Source organism: Zingiber officinale, chromosome 6A, assembly GCF_018446385.1.
Source record: "Zingiber officinale cultivar Zhangliang chromosome 6A, Zo_v1.1, whole genome shotgun sequence".
Taxonomy (NCBI): domain Eukaryota; kingdom Viridiplantae; phylum Streptophyta; class Magnoliopsida; order Zingiberales; family Zingiberaceae; genus Zingiber; species Zingiber officinale.
The window spans coordinates 114,270,870-114,290,298 of NC_055997.1; the positions used below are offsets into that span (position 1 = coordinate 114,270,870).

Sequence of the window (19,429 nt, forward strand, 5' to 3'; positions counted from 1 at the left end):
AAAGTATATAAATTTGACCTTTTGATCTGAAAGTATAAAAAAAAGTTAATTGGATACTAGTTTTTTATTTTATTTTTTTGCAGTTGCATTTGTTGTATTTTCATATGTTTCTCAGTGAACTTCTAAACAATTCTTTTTTCATTAATTTATTAAGGCTTATTATAAGTTTCAGTTTGATGGTGCAAATTGTTTTCTTTTGTAATCCATCTGTTTCTTCTTTGGTTTAGGAAAGTTGAAGTGAATCCCTTGATAGCTGTTTCATAGGTTTGTTCCATTATTTTCCAGTACGTACTGGAATCACTATCAATAGCCCTCAAGGACTGTTTACAACCTTGCAATCAAATTAATTGGACTTATAATCTAATGTATGGTCATCTGGAGCATGAATATTGGAGGATTCATGAATGACTCTTCGGATGATGAATGTATGTCATTTAATATTGGTTCATGTATTTATTTAGATACATCTTGAGTATTCCCTATAAATACCCTATGTATTTAACAATTCAAAGATGAAGAAAATCAGAAGTAGTTGAACACTAACACTTGGACGCCAATATTTTTGAGTTGGCGCCTAGATTTGACCATCTAACAGACACGGCTAAAGGATCAACTTCTATGAACACCCTTAATAACTTATACAGATATTTGTGAACAATTAGGTTGGTGGCTATCATTTATCCTCCCTTTTTGTTGTTTTTTCCATGTACCCAATGCAGCTTTCATTTCAAAGGTTCCAAGCTGATGAACAAGGATGGGTGGACACAATCCTTTTGATAATATTTTATTTCCTCAATAAGCTACAGTGTCTGAAGTGCTAAAATGTATAAAATTTTCACGTTAAACCCTCCTATTAGGGAACTGATTTTATTGTCCTAGTGGGTTGTTTACTACTATTAACATAATCTTCCTGTGTCCTAAACGATTCTTCCCAGAGATCACTCTTTAGGAGATACAAATATTCTAGTGCATATGTATTATTGTGCTGGACCTTTTCGTATGTTAATGTTTCTGCTCGATATTACAAATGTCAGAAGTTATCTGGTAAAATCTGAAGTCTCTCCTACACAGTCTCTGCTATGTAGTCCTGTATTTCAATGTTTTGCTTCAAATGTTACATGCTATAAATTGCAGGTACTATACCGATCCATCTGGCACATTCTGGCAATGCAATGCAAAAGCAATAGGATCTGGATCCGAAGGAGCTGATAGTTCTCTTCAAGAGCAATACAACAAGGTAGCTACTATGGCAATTTTAGATATACATGGCTGTGCAAGGCAAATTTGCTTTGACGGCAGCCTTCTCTATTGTGGCTACTTAGATCTATAGTAATTTTCTGTTTGTGGTATTGTGGTGGTGGTGATGAGAATAATTTCATGAGGGCGCTTGTTTATCCAGGACCTGTCCCTTCTGGAAGCTGAAACTATAGCTCTTTCCATCCTGAAACAAGTCATGGAAGAAAAGGTATATTTCTTGTGGTTTTTCTGTATCTACCTGCTTTAGAAGATAGATAAAGCATCCCTGTTATCAAACCTGGATTAGGTTCATTCAGGCTCCTGGTTAATGAATTATTACTTGGTCTATTTGGATAAACTAATCGGGTGTGCTTAGATGTTTACTTCTAAATCATATAAACACTGCATTTAAATATGATAAAGAGAGAATACACTATTCAATCTGGTACCAGCTGACCTGAATGTATGTTTTGGGTACTTTTGTATTAGACGGGTAAATTGGACTGATGCTTAAGGATCCAGTTCTAGGGTTTCATTTTGTTTTACATAAATTGCAGAGTATTGCAACTTTTACATTGCTAATTACTCATTTGCATTAACAGGTAACCCCTAATAATGTTGACATTGCAAAGGTGGCTCCTACTTACCATCTATATACACCTGCCGAGGTTAAAGATGTCATTTCTCGCCTTTGATCGGCAAGGCCATTTATCTTGTTATCTGCGTTTCTTCGTACTTCATACTACTTGCTAGATTGCTGTTTAATTGTGCTGGATGCTGTGACCTTATTGTGTTCTGGTTGCTTATCCACTGAACCATATTCCGTTCAAAGAAGTTTAGTAATGTCATCTGCAATTTCTCTAAAAGTTTTATTTCCTTGGAGTCTATGCTGTGAAATTATAATATGTCATCTCTCATTTTTCACATTCGCAGTGAAACAATTAATAGCTCACAAAAAATAGCTAAAGGTTGAATTTTAGTTTGCAAGTGTCTTGTACTTTGACTGGTTCTAGAATTTTGCTCTCAGGGTAGTTCACATTTTTATTGTTTTTTAAAGAAATTTGATATGGACAACTTTCTTGGGGGCCTTTGCTAATATTTTACCTCATTTACTGGATGTTTTTCAATTTTCACCAATGTAACCAATGTAACAGGAGACTTGGAGAAGAAATACTACAAGTGTTCAAGTCAATGTCACATTTAAATGCGGTATTGTTGGATATTGTTGGAGAATTGCTAGTCCAGTTTATGCGGAGAACATTGTGAACGAGGAAGTGGACTGTTTAACTAGCCCTTTTTGGTTCTCATACCTCAAAGAGGTTGAGGGTATTAGGGTTTAGGGTTATGTTAGGTTGTTGATTGTGTTATGCGAATATTCTATGAATCTATCTATTAAATTATTATGCTACAGAAAGAACAACCTGAAACTATTGCCGAAATTATGCCCATTAATAATTAATCTATGCAATACTGCATACAAGATGATATTATCTTGGTCTAAGAGCTGTGCACTTCTTCAGCTGACTGAAATGAGATGCAAGGATGTGATGGCGAAGGTAGATATAGACGGAAAAGCTCATGCTAAGTTGAATTTGTACTTCATCTAAGATACTTCAAATGAGGCTGGGATACTAGAGATTTGAGCAACTGCTCATGGGTTCCATCACATAGGCTTTGTTCCAAATATTTATGGAATGGCAAATGGACTTTTAGCTTTCCAGCTTCTAGGGTCCTATAGGAAGCCTTTGAACCCAAGATATGGAAAACTCCTGTTTCTGTCGATCCTTATGGACCGAGCATAGTATAGAATTAAGGAAGATTTTGCTTGTAGAATTGGAATGGAGAAAGGCGCTCTTTCACCGATTACAAAATGATCGGTTAGTAACACATTGATGTGGGCAATCAACTTAATAGGAGTGTTGCTCAACACATCGATAATGATAAGTGGAGGTACGCCATACAACCTTTTGCTTCCCATTTGTCATTGCCATTATAGGCCTTCCACACGAAGTAACATTTGGACAACTTTACAATCTCATGCGAATTACTAGACGCAATGACTCATTGTTCCTTCGGCTGCGAAGTCTACTAGTCGTAGCATAAACAAAAGGGTTACGACAAATGTAGAATGAATAAAAAAAAAACAACATCAAGTATTACATTGTGCCTGGCTACAAGAAGACCGGGGCCGCAAAATCCAATAAAGACAAGTCAAACATCAAGTAGCATTTTGTAACTTATTCCTCTTAGGTTATATGCTTGGTTAATATATATGCTTAGAACTTGTAAAGACAGGTCAAACATTAATATGCTTGGTTAATATATCCATCTACAACACTCCCGCTTTTTCCTCTAAATATGATTTTCATTTAGCACAGAACTAATGCCAATTTTTTTATTTTGATGCAGTGTTTAAAGAGCTTGAGTAGAAGTTGGCCCTAAAGAAAACTTGTCAGATACGATATAAACACACTTACGGTATGAATTACATGTATATATAACATTGACATATTATTTAGTACGAGATTTACATGTATGAAAGTTTTCATACAAAATTTCTTGATTGCCTACAACCCCAGGAGTGCTGATGACAAGTTGAAGAAGATGGCTCTAAGAGTGATAGCTGAAAGCCTTTCAGAAGAAGAGATTGCTGGACTTAAAGAAGCAATTCCATGCGATGGACACCAACAACAGCGGTTAGTCAATGATGAGGTTTTGTAAAACTTTTGTGTTTGAAAAATTATTGTCATGAAGTTAAGGATAACTTGTATGATACAAATTTAATTTGTGGATCAATATGTATACATTTTGTTTGTATAATATAAAGTTTTATTTATTTGTTAAATAGTCTTATTATAAAAATGATTGTGGTTGTGGATATTCAATTATATGTAAATTTTGAGTATTTTTATAATTTTGCTATTTAATTAAAAAACACTATTTTTATAAATTTAAAAAGACAACGTTTTAAGTAATTAAAGACAACGCTTAAAAAACAATGTCTTTGAGACCAACCACAACGCTTTTAAAGCGTTGTCTTTGATATGTGCATTTTTACAACAGCATCTTTAACAACGCTTTTTAAGAACGAATAGACAACGCTTAAAAAGCGTTGTCTTTGTGACCAACCACAACGCTTTTAAAGCGTTGTCTTTGATATGTGCATTTTTACAACAGCATCTATAACAACGCTTTTTAAGACGAAAAGACAACGCTTAAAAAGCGTTGTCTTTGTGACCAACCACAACGCTTTTAAAGCGTTGTCTTTGATATGACTTTCTACAACACCATCTACAACATCACTTTTTAAGTTACATACGACAACGCCAAAAAAGCGTTGTTGTTTAGCTTTTTTCTTGTAGTGCACGTTTCGTTACCTTAGCGTCGTTAGTTCCTTCGTGCAGCTCAATCAACTTGTCCCATAGTTCTTTCACGTTCTGGTACAGTCCTACCCGGTTCAGCTCTTCCCTTGTTAGTCCGTATTTTAGCATGTTAATTTCCTTGTTCTCCGTCGATGTTTTCTTCTTTATGTCCGAAGTCCACTGTTTCGGATCTAGTGGATTTCTGGAGTTATCGACTGGTGTTTTGTAGGCTTTTGTGACGCTGAGTCATTGGTCAACCGTCTTCAGGTAGACTTCCATCCTTTTCTTCCAGTACGGAAAATCGTCCCCGTTGAATAGTGGAGGATGTACCGTGCTGAAACCTTCGATCTGAGACATGATGACCCTGTACACAATAAAGCAAATAGACAAGAGAGGTCCCAAGACTTGGTCTTGGATTAGCAGTGCGATAGGAAATAATATAAAAAGCTGAATTGGTGTTGCACCAATTCAGATAAAATGCAACGGAAAAAATTCCCAAAAAGGTAATAATACCAGTTTGGAATAATACCAAAAATTGAAAGCCGACAAGGAAAGAAAAGTAGAAAAAAAATTGCTTCACCCCCTGTCTAATTGGTGGTTGCACCAAATCAGAGCGATACCAAGCTCTGATACCACTTGTTGGATCGTGGATTTCGATAGAGGGGGGTGAATATCGATAAAAATTTTCGAGTACTAGTACGCAGCGGAAAATAAAAAGAGAGAGCATAGCTAACAAAGTCGATTTACTTGGTTCGGAGCCTTTGTCGACTCCTACTCCAAGGCCCGCACACAAGGGTGCTTTCGTTGGGCAATTCACTAGCAATTCAGAAGTTATTACAAACTAAGTACAAGAATGCCAATGAAAAATTAAAACAATACCGACAAATAAAGAAAACTAAAAGAGCAGCGCGTTGTCGGAGCTTCACAGCGTCGCAGGAGCACAGGAGAGCGGATTCTGAGTTGTTTTTGGAGCTTCAGCCTTGACCCTCCTTATATAGGAGGTTCGGGGTGCCTGGAACCTTCAGGGTGCCTTGACCATGACGTAGTCGAGCCAACCAGTGAACTCCATGTGGCACAGTGACGTTGGGGATAAGTTTTGGCCTCCGGGCGCCCGAGTACCTTCCAGGCGCTCGGACCTTGATTTCCAGCAGCATCCTTCCTGCAAGAAAACGTTAGTCCGACGCGCACTTATATCTCCTGCAAAACAGATTATTAGCACAGTTATAATGAACAGAAATAGTGTTAATTAGATTCCGTCTCTCCGAGACCGGAATCTAGTCAGGATCTCGACTTAGAGTTCCGAAATGGTTCTAAGTCGGATCGGCGCCTAAGTTCCCTTCTCGGGAACGCATCCTCACAGTCACTCCCTTCCAGTTACTTACCTTTACTTACCTGCCAGACGTCATGTCAGCCCTTCGACCCGTCCGGACTTTGTGCCAGCTATTCGGTCAGCCCGTCGACCTAGCTGGACTTTGTGTCAAACGTCCTGTCAGCTCATCGACCCGTTTGGACTTCGTGCCAGCTATCTGGTCGGCCCGTCGACCTAGCTGGGCTTCGTGCCAAACATCAGGTCAGCCCGTCGACCTGTCTGGGCTTCTCCTGCACACTCGATCAGAGTGTTAGATCAACAACAAAACTAACTTAACCTATTTTGTCATTCATCAAAACCTAGATTAGACCTTTAGTGCTAACCGCACCAACAATCCGGCCAGCCCGTCAACCTATCTAATCTTCATATCAGCTATCTGGTCGACCTATTAGCTAAATTTCTTGCCAGATATCTGATTAGTCCATCGACCTATCTGGACTTTGTACCAGCTATCCGGTCGGCTCGTCGACCTAGCTGGGGTTCCTACCAAATATCTGGTCAGCCCATTGACCTATCTGAACTTCGTACTGCACACTTAATCATGTGTTTAGATCACAACAGAACCTAACTTAACTTACTTGTCATTTATCAAAACCCGAGTTAGACAATTAGTGCAAACCGTACCAACAGTTTTAAGCCCCAGTCTATTGTAGAATACGGAGGCAACAATGATCCGGAGAATTATCTCCAAAAATTCTAGAATGTCGCTTTGCTACACCAGTGTAGTGAAGTAATAAAATGTCAAGTGTTTCTGACCACTCTTTCTAGCTCGACATAAAGATGGTTCAATAGATTGCCAGTCGGATCTATCACTTATTTCCAAAAATTCAGAAACACTTTCCTGTTCTAATTTAACAGTAGCAGAATACTAATCATAGTCTATTCGTGCTCAAACAAGGAGCCAAGGAGTTCTTGAAAGCGTATATTAATCGTTTCAACCAAGTGGCAGTGGGCACCCCATCCACCACCTCAGATATAACAATGAGTGCTTTCTCTCAAGGCATGTTGTATGGGGATTTCTTAAGAGCCTTCATCAGGAAATTGGCCAAGGACTCCAATAACCTATTGGGGAAAGTGGCCAAATATATTAATGCGGAGGAAACTTAGGCCACCCAAAAGAAAGATGCAACGACCCCCGCTTTGACCGGTCAAGCCAATCGTAAACCACCACCACCCTCAATCCACCCTAGAGACCCCTGGCCTAATCCTTCATTGGTTTGGGAAGCAAGAATAGCATAGCAAGTCAAGGTAGTTTGGGCCTCTTCCAACAAGCTTTCCTTGTCGGAACCCCATTACTACACTTACCACTAGTTCCATACGATATGGGAAATTGTTTCAAGTTTGCGCGGGATGCATGTCGAGCAACCGAACTAGGTTTGCCTCTACCCCAAATCACGCCTCAACTCCTAAGGTAGCAGGCCAATAAATCCAGTGCCCCTGGCTGCCCGACCAACTTCTTGCTGCCCAACCAACCTACCTCAATGAAGAGAAAATCAAGATAGTCAATTATCTGGCAAAGGAAAGGAACCAATGGAAATTCGATAAGAAGAAAACCAAGGAAATGCCGCCATATGAGACATAGGCATGATTGTTGGAGGCCCCACTTATGGGGATTCTACTAGCGCTAGAAAAACTCACAAACATCAATTGGAGATCCATGCAGTCGGTTGTAGCTAGACATGAGTGTCGGGCGTCGAATCATCTTCGGGCCTCAAGATCTAGAGGGGGTTGAACTCCCCCATGATGATGCGATCATCATCAAGGCAATCATCGCCAATAGTCGGGTGGTCAGAGTTTTTGTTGACACCGAAAGCTCTATCAATGTGTTGTTCAAAGATGTGTTCGATAATATGAAGCTCGATACAGTGAGCTCCAACCAGTGTCAACCACTCTGTATGGGTTCACCGGGAATGAAGTGCAACTGATAGTGCCTATCAAATTGGCTGTCTCCCTAGGAACTGAACCCCTAATAAGGATTCAGAGGAGCACCTTCATCGTGGAGGATTCTCCATTCTCTTACAACGTTATCTTGGGAAGACCCGCCCTGCTTGAATTATAGGTGCTCATTTATACTTTCCACCAAAATATAAACTTCTCGGTGGAAAACCAAGTTGGCGAAGTAAGGGGAGAGCAACTGATCACGTGGAGGTGTTATGTAGATATAGTAAAAATTGAAGCGTGTAAGGCTCAAAAGATCCAAGATGGAGGGGTGCACACCATCCAGGAGGAGCCTCTACCCCTAGCTGAGGAGCCAATTCATTAGAAGGAAGTGCAGTTGTACCCTAATCAACTCGAGAGTATTACAAAGACCACAGCTGACCTGCCACCAAAGACTAAGAAAAACCTGGTGGATTGTCTAACACGGAACTGGGATGTTTTCGCCTGGTCTCCTAAAGAATTAACAAGAGTAGCCCCGGCGATATTACAACACAAGCTCCACCTTATGCCTAACTCTCGGCCTGTCAAGCAAAAGAAGAGAGACTTCTCAATTGATCAGAATAAAATTATTCGAGCAAAGGTGGACTAGCTTCTTGAAGCAGGACACACCCGAGAGATACAGTTTCCTTCTTGACTGGCCAACGTCATCCTGGTAGCCAAACCTAATAACAAGTGGCAAGTCTGCATTGTTGGAGTGTATACTGAAAGCCTAAGCTTTGTAAACATTCATTATGAATAAAGAATCACATTTGGTCAAATTGTTTACATTTAGTTGTAGTTGTTCAATTAATTTATACTGTAGATAACATAGTATGTGGTGTCACATGCAGAAGATGATGTTATCAGTACCTTATAAATTATAAACAGTAGCTCACGACCAAAATGGAAAGGAACAAACCATTAGAAGGTCGTAGTGTAATTAGGTATCAGTTTATCTTGACTGTATAATTACACTAGTACACTTAGAGTGTATTGAGTAGGACCATTTGAGGTCGTTTCTTTTATACTGACTTTATAAAGAAACAAAGACCTCGGTTATTATGGAAGTGTGTGCTCTTAATCCTAATATAATAACAAGCACATATATTTGATATTTATTTCATTAATTTATCAATGGGTGAGATTTAGTTCGATGAATCAATAAGCCCGATAAGTTGAGAAATGGTATCACTTATAGTGTGTGTTATTGATTATACAAGGAAACTGTGTCCTAGAGATACTAGGTTGATAATGTCCTCAAGAGGAGCTCATAAGGATTGTCATGTTAAACCCTGCAGGTGGACCTAATCCGACATGATGATAAGGTTGAGTGGTACTACTCTTGGACTAAGATATTAATTAAATGAGTTGTCAGTAACTCACTTGATTAGTGGACATTTGATATCTTAAACACAGGGAGACTAACACACTCATAATAAGAAGGAGCCCAAAAATGTAATTTGGGATTGGTGTGGTAGTTCAATAATAGTTCTCTAGTGGAATGAATTATTATTGATAAAATTGAGTTGTGTGTTCGGGGCGAACACGGGATACTTAATTTTATCGGGAGACCAAAACCAATTCCTCCTCTCGGTCCCTATCGTAGCCTCTTATTTATAGAGTACTATACCCACCTATACCCACCTTCTATACCCACCTAAAGGGGGCCGGCCAAGCTAGCTTGGAATCAAGCTAGGGCCGGCCTAAGTGGTTTATGGGTGGCCGAACCCAAGCTAGAGGGGCCGGCCAAATTAAATTAAAAAAGAATTTTAATTTTAATTTTTATTATGTGGAAGATATAATTTATTAAAGAGAATTAAAATTAAATTATCTCTCTTGTAAAAGATCTACAAAAGATTAAAAGAAAGAGATTAGATCTCTTTCCTTATTTGTAGATTGGTGAGATATTTTATTTTCTCTTTAAAAATTATTTACATATTGTAAAATTAAAATTATGGAAATTTCTTTTTATCAACCATGAAGAGATTTTGAAGAGAAATTTTAATTTTAAAATTTCCGAAAACAAATTAGGAAGTTTTAATTGTTGATTGAAACTTGTCTAATTTGATTTCATGATGTGGCCGGCCATTAGAATTTAATTGGGGAAATTTTATTTTATTTTTCTCAATTAAATCATGTCAAGTAAATTAAGGAAATTTTATTGTAATTAAATTTCCTAATTTACCTAGGCCAAGGAATATAAAAGAAGGGGTGAGGGTGCCTTCATGAGATACAACCTCTATTATTTCTCTCCCTCTTTTGTTCCTTGGTGTGGCCGGCCATCATCCTCTCCCTCTCTTCCTCTTGTGGTGGCCGAACCTCTCTCTCCCCTTAGAGCTCTTGTGGTGGCCGGATACTACTTGGAGAAGAAGAAGAAGGAGAGAAAGCTAGCATCTCTTGGAGCTTGGTTGGTGTTTTGATCTTCTTCCTTGGTGAAGCTTCCTTATTGTTGGCCGAACCTAGCTAGGAGGAGAATAAGGTGGTTGGTGGTTTCTCATCTCGGAAGATCGTTGCCCACACAACGTCCGAGGTTAGAAGAGAAATATGGTAGAAGATCAAGAGGTCTTTCTAGAAGGTATAACTAGTAATTTTTCCTTTCCCCATCATGCTAGTTATTTATGGAAATAATACCAAATACAAGAGGCTTACGTTCTAGTATTTCGAATATGTTTTTCGAAGTTGTGTTCTTTTGTTTTGTTTTTTTTTCCCTTGTGATTTGATTGTTCTTTTCGGTTAACCTAAAGTAATTTTAGGAAATTAAATATTAGATTTCTATAAAAGGTTTTATCTAGTCGGTGGTGGTTGCTCCCATATCCAAGAAGGTCATGTGCCTCGCCACGTCAGTACTGGGAACCAATTATGGAAATTAATATTTAATGGAATTAATAACTTAAGGTGATTTGGGTCGAACATGTTAAGTTCCGCAGGAGATCCAAGTCAAAACCTAAAAGAACATATAGATTAAGTTTTGGATCAAACGTGTTAAGTTCCGCAGGCGATCCAAAATTTAATTTAAAAGAACACATGGTAGCTAGGAAAAGGTTCAGACCTTTGTACAAAATTTTTGTACAGTGGAACCTCTAGGTTTTCCGAGTAGCAACCAACATGCATTAACTTCCATGATCTCAACAAGGTGATTCTCAAAGATTGTTATCCGCTCCCACAGATCAACCATATGATTGTTTCAACTTCAGGGTGTGGTCTAATCTAGATGCTAGATGCTTATTAGGGATACCATCAAATTTCTCTCGCCTCAGAGGATCAAGAGAATGTTAGTTTCATCACTGTATATAGTACTTTCTGTTATATAGTTATAGTTATGCCATTTGGACTAAGAAATACAGGAGCAACATATCAGCGGATGATGGATAAGATATTTTGGAAATAAATCAGGAGGAATGTCAAGTCTACATAGATGACATTCTCATCAAGTCTTCTCATGCAGTAGTTCATATTGCAAATGTGGAAGAGACTTACAGCACCTTACGGCAGTACGGGTTGAAGTTAAACCCCTTGAAGTGTATATTTGGAGCAAAAGGGGGGCATTTTCTAGGATATCTGGACACCAAGAGGGGGATTGAAGTGAACCTAGAGAAGGTACAAGTACTCTAGGATAGCAAGCTCCGCGAAGTCTCAAGGAGGCCCAAAAGCTAGTAGATCGGATCATGGTACTCTCAAGCTTCATATCTCGATCAACTAACCAAGCTCTCTTGTTCTTTAAAGTACTCCGTTGAGTAGCAAAGTTCTAGTGGAATGAAGAGTGTAACAAGGTCTTTGAAGAATTGAAGTGGCACTTGGAAGCCCTGCCTTCCCTCTTTACGCCTATCATGGGAGAGCCGCTCTGGTTATCAGCCACCCAAGAGGCCTTGGGGCAGTTTTAGTCAAAGAGCATGATAATATACAACGACCAGTCTATTTTTTCAGTCATCTATTGAAAGGATCCGAGTCCCACTATACCATGTTCTAGAAGTTGGCTTATAGGTTAGTCCTTGTCGTTCGCCACTTGCAAACTTAATTCCTTGCGCACTCAGTAACAGTACTCACCAATAGCTCGCTAGGAAGAGTCCTCACCAACCTTGAAGCAGTCAACCAACTCATTAAGTGGACTATTGAGTTGAGCGAGTAAGATATATACTATCAGCCTCGAACGACCATCAAGGCCTAGGCCTTTACAAATTTCTTAATAAAGGTCCATCAACCTGAGTTTGAGGGACCATCAAAAATTTATGTAGATGGGTTTACCACTGGGGAAGGAAACTGTGTAGGTGTTCTTCTTGAAGGATCGAAAAGAAGTGATAGAGGAGGGGTGAATATCACTCATTAAACTTTTTCTTTTATCGAAATAAACATATCAAAGTAAAGCAGCGAAAAATAAAAGAAGACTCAGGTGGTTATTTGGTTCGGAGCCTATATTAACTCATACTCCAAGACTCGCAATCCTTGATCGCACCGTTAGGCAATTGACTATAATTCTTCTTCCTGAAATCTTTAGAAACAAGCAATTCGTACAGATGAAAAGATAGTAACACACTTCTATCTTTTAGAAAATAATAATGCAAGCATAACTAAAATATACTGACAATAGAAATAGATGTTGAAGTTCGTTGACACTTCTCGATATAGTAGTTTGCACATGAAGTTGAGGTGGTAAATGACAGAAGCACGAGCAAAGTAGATCGGAGAATTTTCACCTTAGTAGTTATCCGTAGGCTTAGATCTCGAGGTCTTTTTATAAGCTAGGTTCGGTCAACCAAAAAGCCCTTCGGACGACTGATTCGTTCGATCAACCAAACCCTCTATCGGTCGACTGAAATGCTTGCCTTCCTTCTTCATCGAGATATAATCTTCACACATTTATGAGCAATTAATATTTGGTTGACTGATCCCCTTGATCGGTTGATCGATCAGTGCAGTTTTCCTGTTCGCTAAGATTCTCCATCAATGAGCCTTTAATTGTATTTAATGTTTAGTTGATCGATCCTTGGGTTCAGTCGATCGATCTGACTAGCTTCCAACTTTGCTTCTGATTGATCTGATTTGTGCAACATTGACTTGGTTCAGTCAACTGATCTGCTAGTTCGGTCGATTGATCAGTCAACTTACCAACTTTACTTTCGAGATGATCTCTGCTTTGTATCAAGCTTATTCGATCGATTGATCCCTGTTTAGTCGACTAATTTGGTCGGTTCCTGTAAAATAGTGTTAAATAAAATATTTCTGTAAAACAAAGTTAGGGTAGTAATATAAGATGCATGAGTAGTAAATAACAGTAGAACTATCTTGATCTCAACTTAGAAATCTTCCCAATTTCTTCAATTGGATTAAGGACCTAGGGTTTGTTTCTTTCTGGAACACGACCTCACTTTCACTCCTCTTCAGTTGTTTACCTCAACCTACCTGCCAAATATTAGTCCTCCAGACCTGTTTGAACTTTGCCGCTTAACATCAGATCGGCTCACCAGAACTTCCTCTTGATCTTCAGTCCTCTAAACCTATTGAGCTTCCTTGCCAAGTGTCGAGTCCTCTCGACCTACTTGGACTTCTGCCTGGCTTCACAATCTGCTAAGAATTTTCCAGTCGAATAAACATCATGCACACTCAGTTAACCTGTTAGACCACAATAAGACTTAACTTGAACCTTTGACAACATCAAAACTCAAGTTTGATTTTGGTGCACCCTGCACCAGCACTTATCATATCCCCCCACAAGAAGACATCATGCAGTTGCTCGTACGGCTAAACTTCCGAGCCTCTAATAATGAGGTTGAATATGAAGCCTTGTTGGTCGGAATAAGCAACCAAACATGAGGGGGTTGTTAGTCCCGGTACGACCGACAAGAGGGAGATGAATTGACCTAAAATTATAAATATACTCATTCTCGTTCTTTCGACTTAAGTTAGACAAACACTTAATTAATAGAAATAAATTACATAAAAGAATAAACGAGGCCACTGAATTTACTTGGTTTGCAACCGAAGAGGTTGTTAATTCAAGACAAGGGAAGCACACTATCAAAACTTCTTCTTCGACAAGGTTGGAAGGAGATGTTAGTGCGGGAAACATCAGACAATCGAACCCGAGTTTTGATAATGACAAAGAGTTCAAAGTTAAGGTTATTCTTCTCACTGGTGGGCGAGAAGAACGTACGCGGTGTTCGAGGGACGTAAAGCCGGGACGGAAGACTACTCGAGGAGAAGGTCGGGAATTGGGTTTGAGTGAGTCCTATTCCGGTTGGCCGGAATCATTCAAACTCATGAAGCTTCGGAAGTCAAAAGCAAGGAGAAAGCAAGCTTGTAACAAAGCTTAAGGCGCCTCAAACCAGTATTGGAGGCGCCTCCACCTTGGAGGCGCCTCAATCAAACATTGGAGGCGCCTCCACATTGGAGGCGCCTCCACATTGGAGGCACCTTCGACTGGTCAAAGATGACCGTTTGAGCGCGGATAGAGTTTTATCCGCTTGACTTGGTTAGAGGCGCCTTGAACTTTGTTGGAAGCGCTTTGGACCTTCGAGATAGGATTTTCCGGAGCTATTTAAAGGCCCCTGGAGCTAGGAAATATTCATCAATTGTTCAATCAACTTTGTATTCATTCCTAGCAATAGTTCTGAGCTGTTAGAGTGTAAAAAACTTCTCCGCCTTCAGTAAAGGAGACTTTTTCTAGTGCGCTTTTCCTCGCCCTGGATTAACAACCTTCTTGGTTGTAATCAGGTTAACTGCTGAGTCTCTGTTTTATTTCTGTTTCTTTATTTTAGTTATTTTATTATTGTTATTGCATTTTTGAGTTGAAAGCACGAGGAGGATATAGTTTTTATTTTTCAGGCAATTCACCCCTCTCTTGCCGGCCTTCGCTGCACCAACACATATTTCTCATAAAGTCGAGAGGCAAGTGGGCTCGATAATTAACATATCATATAGAGTCTATATTGATCCAGTTTCAAATCATGTCACCTGTGTTAACTGGATTAAGGGTTTGATCACGTGGATCCGTCCCTACCTCTACATCAGTCAATCTTAAGAGCGTCTCCAATGGGGAATATTTTTCCAAATATGCCCCCCTCAAATATCCCCCATTAGAGGGGATATTTTTGGGGTGATTAGAAATTATCAGACACAAATTATGCATGGTGATTTCTCTTTTGTGGGGCCCATCAAAAGGTGGACTACCATATTTTTATTTTATTTATTTTTTAAAATATAATTAATATTTTTGGACCTTTTTAGAGATAAAAAAATCAAACTGAACATCGGAAAAAAAATCAAAATCGAATGTTAATTAACGTTTATTTTTTTAAACGTTGAACAATATTCGTTTTCCCCTATATGTACATTGTCATTTCATCTATTTTTATTAATTCCGCACTTATTGCATACTGAAAATTTATAAAAAAATGAATAAAACTTTCGGTCATTATTTTAGGGATTTATTTAACTCTTCAAATATCGATGAAAATTCTAATAAAGATAGTTCTCAATATTTATTGTGAGATTTAAAATATTTAACAATAAAATATTTAAAGAATAATGTGGGTATAGAAGATCACCGAAGGAATATCCCTAACCGCTTGATGCTCTTAAGGATTTTGTTTTTCCTTGCAGCTTTAACGTACTTCAAACCCAATGGCTATGATTGATAAGCAACTGTAACTTGAGAGGTAAATTTGAAAAATGAACACAAACATCTACATTTAGATTCCATTGGCAAGTTGTCCGCCATTGCACGTGCCTTTGGTGAAGAAAAGACTAGAAAAGAATTGATATCTTTTTCTTAGTGGGAATTGTGATGATGATGCCGATGTAGTGCTTCTTACCCTGGCTGAGGAATTGGGCTTGTATATTTTATATGTGGGTGGGATGAGTAGGATCATGTTTTGCTCCTGAACATTATGCACTATGGAGGAAACTTGTGTTAGAGATAATGCTGTTGACACTCTGTAGAATTGGGATTCAGATGGAAGGAAAGTAATGTGTTGCGAGTGGTTCACTCCCATAGCAAAACACACACACACACACAAATCCATCTTTTAAATAATTGTTTATTAATTATTGTCAGTATGATTTACTCGATCATCAGACTGGTGTGCATGTCATTCTATTGCATGAGTTTTTTGCTTGGAGGTTAATTTTCAATCTCGAAGAGGGATGTGCTTTCATCAATTGTTCAGTTGAAGAAGTAGATAAAGTAGCAACAGGACTGAGTAAAACAGCTTGTGAGCTAAATGGAAAGGGTTCTTCAGAAGATTTGTCTTCTCAGACTCTCTGCTCTCCAACTGTTTGATCTATTGCAACCTTCGACAGCTCGTCCACAAGGTCGGCCAAATCTCTGGCCGAGCTGCCGCCTTCCGACACCGCTTCCGCCGCCTTTCTCCCTAACTCCTGCGCCTTCTGCCTCCGCGCCCTCCCCGCTTCGCCCACCGCCTCCGCCACCAGGCGCGCCAGCTCCTCCGGTTCTGGCACGGCTTCCTCGCCGCCCTCGCACGCCCTCACCGCCGTGCCTATCTCCTCCTCCAGCAGCCTCGCGTTGAAGAACTGGTCGGCGACCATCGGCCACGTCAGCAGCGAGACTCCCGCCGCCACAGCCTCCAGTACCGAGTTCCACCCGCAGTGGCTGATGAACGCCCCCACCGCCGCGTGGTTCAGGATTGCCACCTGTGGCGCCCACCCGGTGAGCACGAGGCCCCGCCCCGCCACGCGCTCCTCGAACCCCATCGGCATCGCCACCGCCCCCCTGGTCGCCCACACGAATCGAGCCCCGCTGCCCTCCAGCCCAGCAGCCAGCGCCTCCGCTTGCGCCGGCGACAGCTTGGCCACGCTCCCGAAGGCCACGTATACGACGGATCCCTCCGGGGATCTGCCGAGCCAAGCTGCCAGCTGCTCGTCCAATCCGGCCGAGGTCCCTGGCGGCAGGGCGACGGGTCCCACGGCCCAGACTCGGGCGTGCCCTGGATCACGCCGGAGGTGTTGGAGGTAAGTCCTCTCGAGCTCGGCGAAGGTGTTGAAGACAAAGCCCCAGCTGCGGGCGTTGGCGAGGTACATTTCCTTAGCGAACTCCGACAGCGAGTCGCCCTCCACGTACGGGCGGTAGATGGTGGTGATGTGGCGCCACGGGTAGAGCGGCGAACCAGGTAGATCGGGGAAGAGTATGGGCTCGACGGGATCCTTAGGGTTGTTCCTCTTTGGCATCCGGCGCCAGAGCGAGTGGACAAGAGAGAGGCAGAGCGCGCCGGAGGGGCAGAATACGAGGCGAGGAACGCCGAGCTCGGCGGCGAGGCGGTTGGTCCAGCTGCAGAAGTAGTCGGAGAGGAGTGCGGTGGGGTGATGGTCCTGGCCCCAGCGGAGGAGGGGGAGATGGAGGCCGGCGAAGGCGCACATAAGGAGGCGAATGTCGGTAGATGGATCTTCGTGAGCGTTCTCGACGCCTGGAAGGATGGCTGGGTCGGAGGGGAAGGGGAGGACGAAGGGGGCGGCGGCGGGGCAGCGGGCGGCGAGGAGAGAGACGTTTTTGGGTGTGACGGCGACTGTGACGATGACAGCGGGATGGAAGCTTTCTGAGAGGAGGCGGGCGAGGTCTAGAAGAGGCAGCATATGACCCGCCGCCGGGAACGGGACCAACAGGAGATGAACTCGCCGCTCGTCCGCCATCTCTCTGTCTCTGGTGGACTTCTTGCTGAACTGGCCAGCATAGCAGCATTCGACGGAAGGATATTAAAACACAAAGCAAAAAATTACAATTTTGAGAAATGAGAGAGAAAGAAATGGTCGTCATGACTGACGTCAATATCTAATTAGTAAAATATATTGATATTTTATTATTAAAAGTAGCTTAAATTCTATTTTAAGAGGTAGCAATTAGATTAAAATTGTTTTTTTAACAATATTGGATATCAAGATATTTTTAAAGTTAAAGATAAGATAAGGTGACTTTTGATATATTTTTTTAATGCAAGATTGTTTTTTTACAATAATAAAAGTAAAAAAACGCCTTTAAAAAAAAATCTACATAAAATATTTAACTTTCTATACATAATTGTGGGACCCACCAGATGATGCTTGCCATGTAGTATCCGATTCATATGTTTGGTTCATTCCATTCAAGTTGTTAAAACTTGTTTAAGTTTAATTGATGTGACAGATCAAAATCTATATCAGTATAACAGGTCAAAAGTATGGCTGATTTTGAGTAAAAAAAATAGGAGAAAGTGCCTTCTTTTGGTGTTATTATACGATGGGTCAAAATAAAGAATAAGTTATGGTTGAATAAATTAACGATGGGATGAAGCTGAGATTATGTAAGAAAAAAGACAGATGTTATTGGTATAATAATTAAGATATGAAATATTATCATATTAAATTTTAAAATCAAAATTTAATATGTCAGTATATCTCCTCTATATCTTATCATTTGTACTAAAGATTTCTAGTCATCCATAATTTATTTTCTCCGTATTAATTTAGAAATAGATTAATGGAAATGTTAGGATGAACAAACCTTTTGTCATATTATATATAGAAATTTAATTACAAGAGTTAAGATTAAAATCATGTTAAAAAATATTTAATGTTAAAATGATGTTAGGAAATATTTAACGTGCTAATTGAAAATATAAATATAAAGGTCAAATTTGCAATTGAAATAGATTTGATCATGAGTGAGTCTTACGATTTAGTCGATCTAATTCGAACTATAAATGAGTTTAATTCGTCACCTACGTCTCATTTATGAACAATTCTCACATATAATGTACCTATGCCCTTTTTAAATGAACTTCCTTTTTCTTTTTGATATCTTCTAGAGTTTTTTATAGTTATAAATAAGCGGGTGACGAAGGCACATATAACTTTTAACTTGTTCAATCTAAAGACTCTCATTTATTGATTTTTTATTGAACTCGAATTTAGAAAGATAATCTCTGATGGCATTATCAACTTAAATCAAAATGGGCCTAATTTATTTTAATAAGTCAGATTTAATCAAAATTAGATCAGATTGATTAATAGATCAAAATTGATTAAATAGACTTAGGTTTAAATAAGAACAACATAAATAAAACATCTCTGTTCAATTAAGTTAGTTCTAATCAGAACATTGGACTAAGTTTAGTGTTAGTTTCCTAATCAACTGATCTATTGGTACAGTTAGCACTAACGGTCTAACTCAAGTTTTGATAAATGACAAAATAGGTTAAGTTAGGTTTATTGTAATCTAACATTTTCATTGAGTGTGCAGGAGAAGTCCAGCTAAGTCGACAGGCTGATCGGATAGTTGGCACGAAGCCCAGCTAGGTCAACGGACTGACTTGATAGCTGGCACGAAATCCAGCTAGGTCGATGGCCGATCGGATAGCTGGCACGAAGTCCAGACAGGTCGACGGGCTAACCGGATGTCTGGCACGAAGTCCAGATAGGTTGACGGGCTGACCGGATGTCTGGCACGAAGTTCAGCTAGGTCGACGGACTGACCTGATAGCTGGCACGAAGTTCAGACAGGTCGACAGATTGATCTGATGTATTGCAGGTAAGTTAAGGTAAGTCACTGGAGGGGAGTGAC

General features: G+C 40.1%; 2 protein-coding genes across 2 annotated transcripts; one reads left to right on the top strand and one right to left on the bottom strand.

The window, feature by feature from the left end:
* Nucleotides 1–1,027: 1,027 nt before the first annotated feature.
* On the top strand, nt 1,028–2,102 carry LOC121995177 (proteasome subunit alpha type-5-like). Its single transcript, XM_042548987.1, has 4 exons — nt 1,028–1,044; nt 1,135–1,237; nt 1,400–1,465; nt 1,839–2,102. The coding sequence occupies exons 1-4, from the start codon at nt 1,028–1,030 to the stop codon at nt 1,929–1,931; spliced, it is 279 nt and encodes a 92-aa protein (XP_042404921.1). The 3' UTR covers nt 1,932–2,102.
* A 13,927-nt stretch (nt 2,103–16,029) lies between these two features.
* On the bottom strand, nt 16,030–17,585 carry LOC121997545 (UDP-glycosyltransferase 89B2-like). The gene has a single exon (XM_042552012.1). The coding sequence runs from the start codon at nt 17,521–17,523 to the stop codon at nt 16,132–16,134; it is 1,392 nt and encodes a 463-aa protein (XP_042407946.1). The 5' UTR covers nt 17,524–17,585; the 3' UTR covers nt 16,030–16,131.
* Between the last annotated feature and the right edge of the window lie 1,844 nt (nt 17,586–19,429).

Coding starts and splice junctions, on each gene's coding strand:
- LOC121997545 (XM_042552012.1), bottom strand. CDS start 17,523: ATGGCGGACGAGCGGCGAGTTCATCTCCTGTTGGTCCCGTTCCCGGCG.
- LOC121995177 (XM_042548987.1), top strand. Junction 1,238..1,399: donor TTCAAGAGCAATACAACAAG/GTAGCTACTATG, acceptor TTGTTTATCCAG/GACCTGTCCCTTCTGGAAGC. Junction 1,466..1,838: donor AACAAGTCATGGAAGAAAAG/GTATATTTCTTG, acceptor TTGCATTAACAG/GTAACCCCTAATAATGTTGA.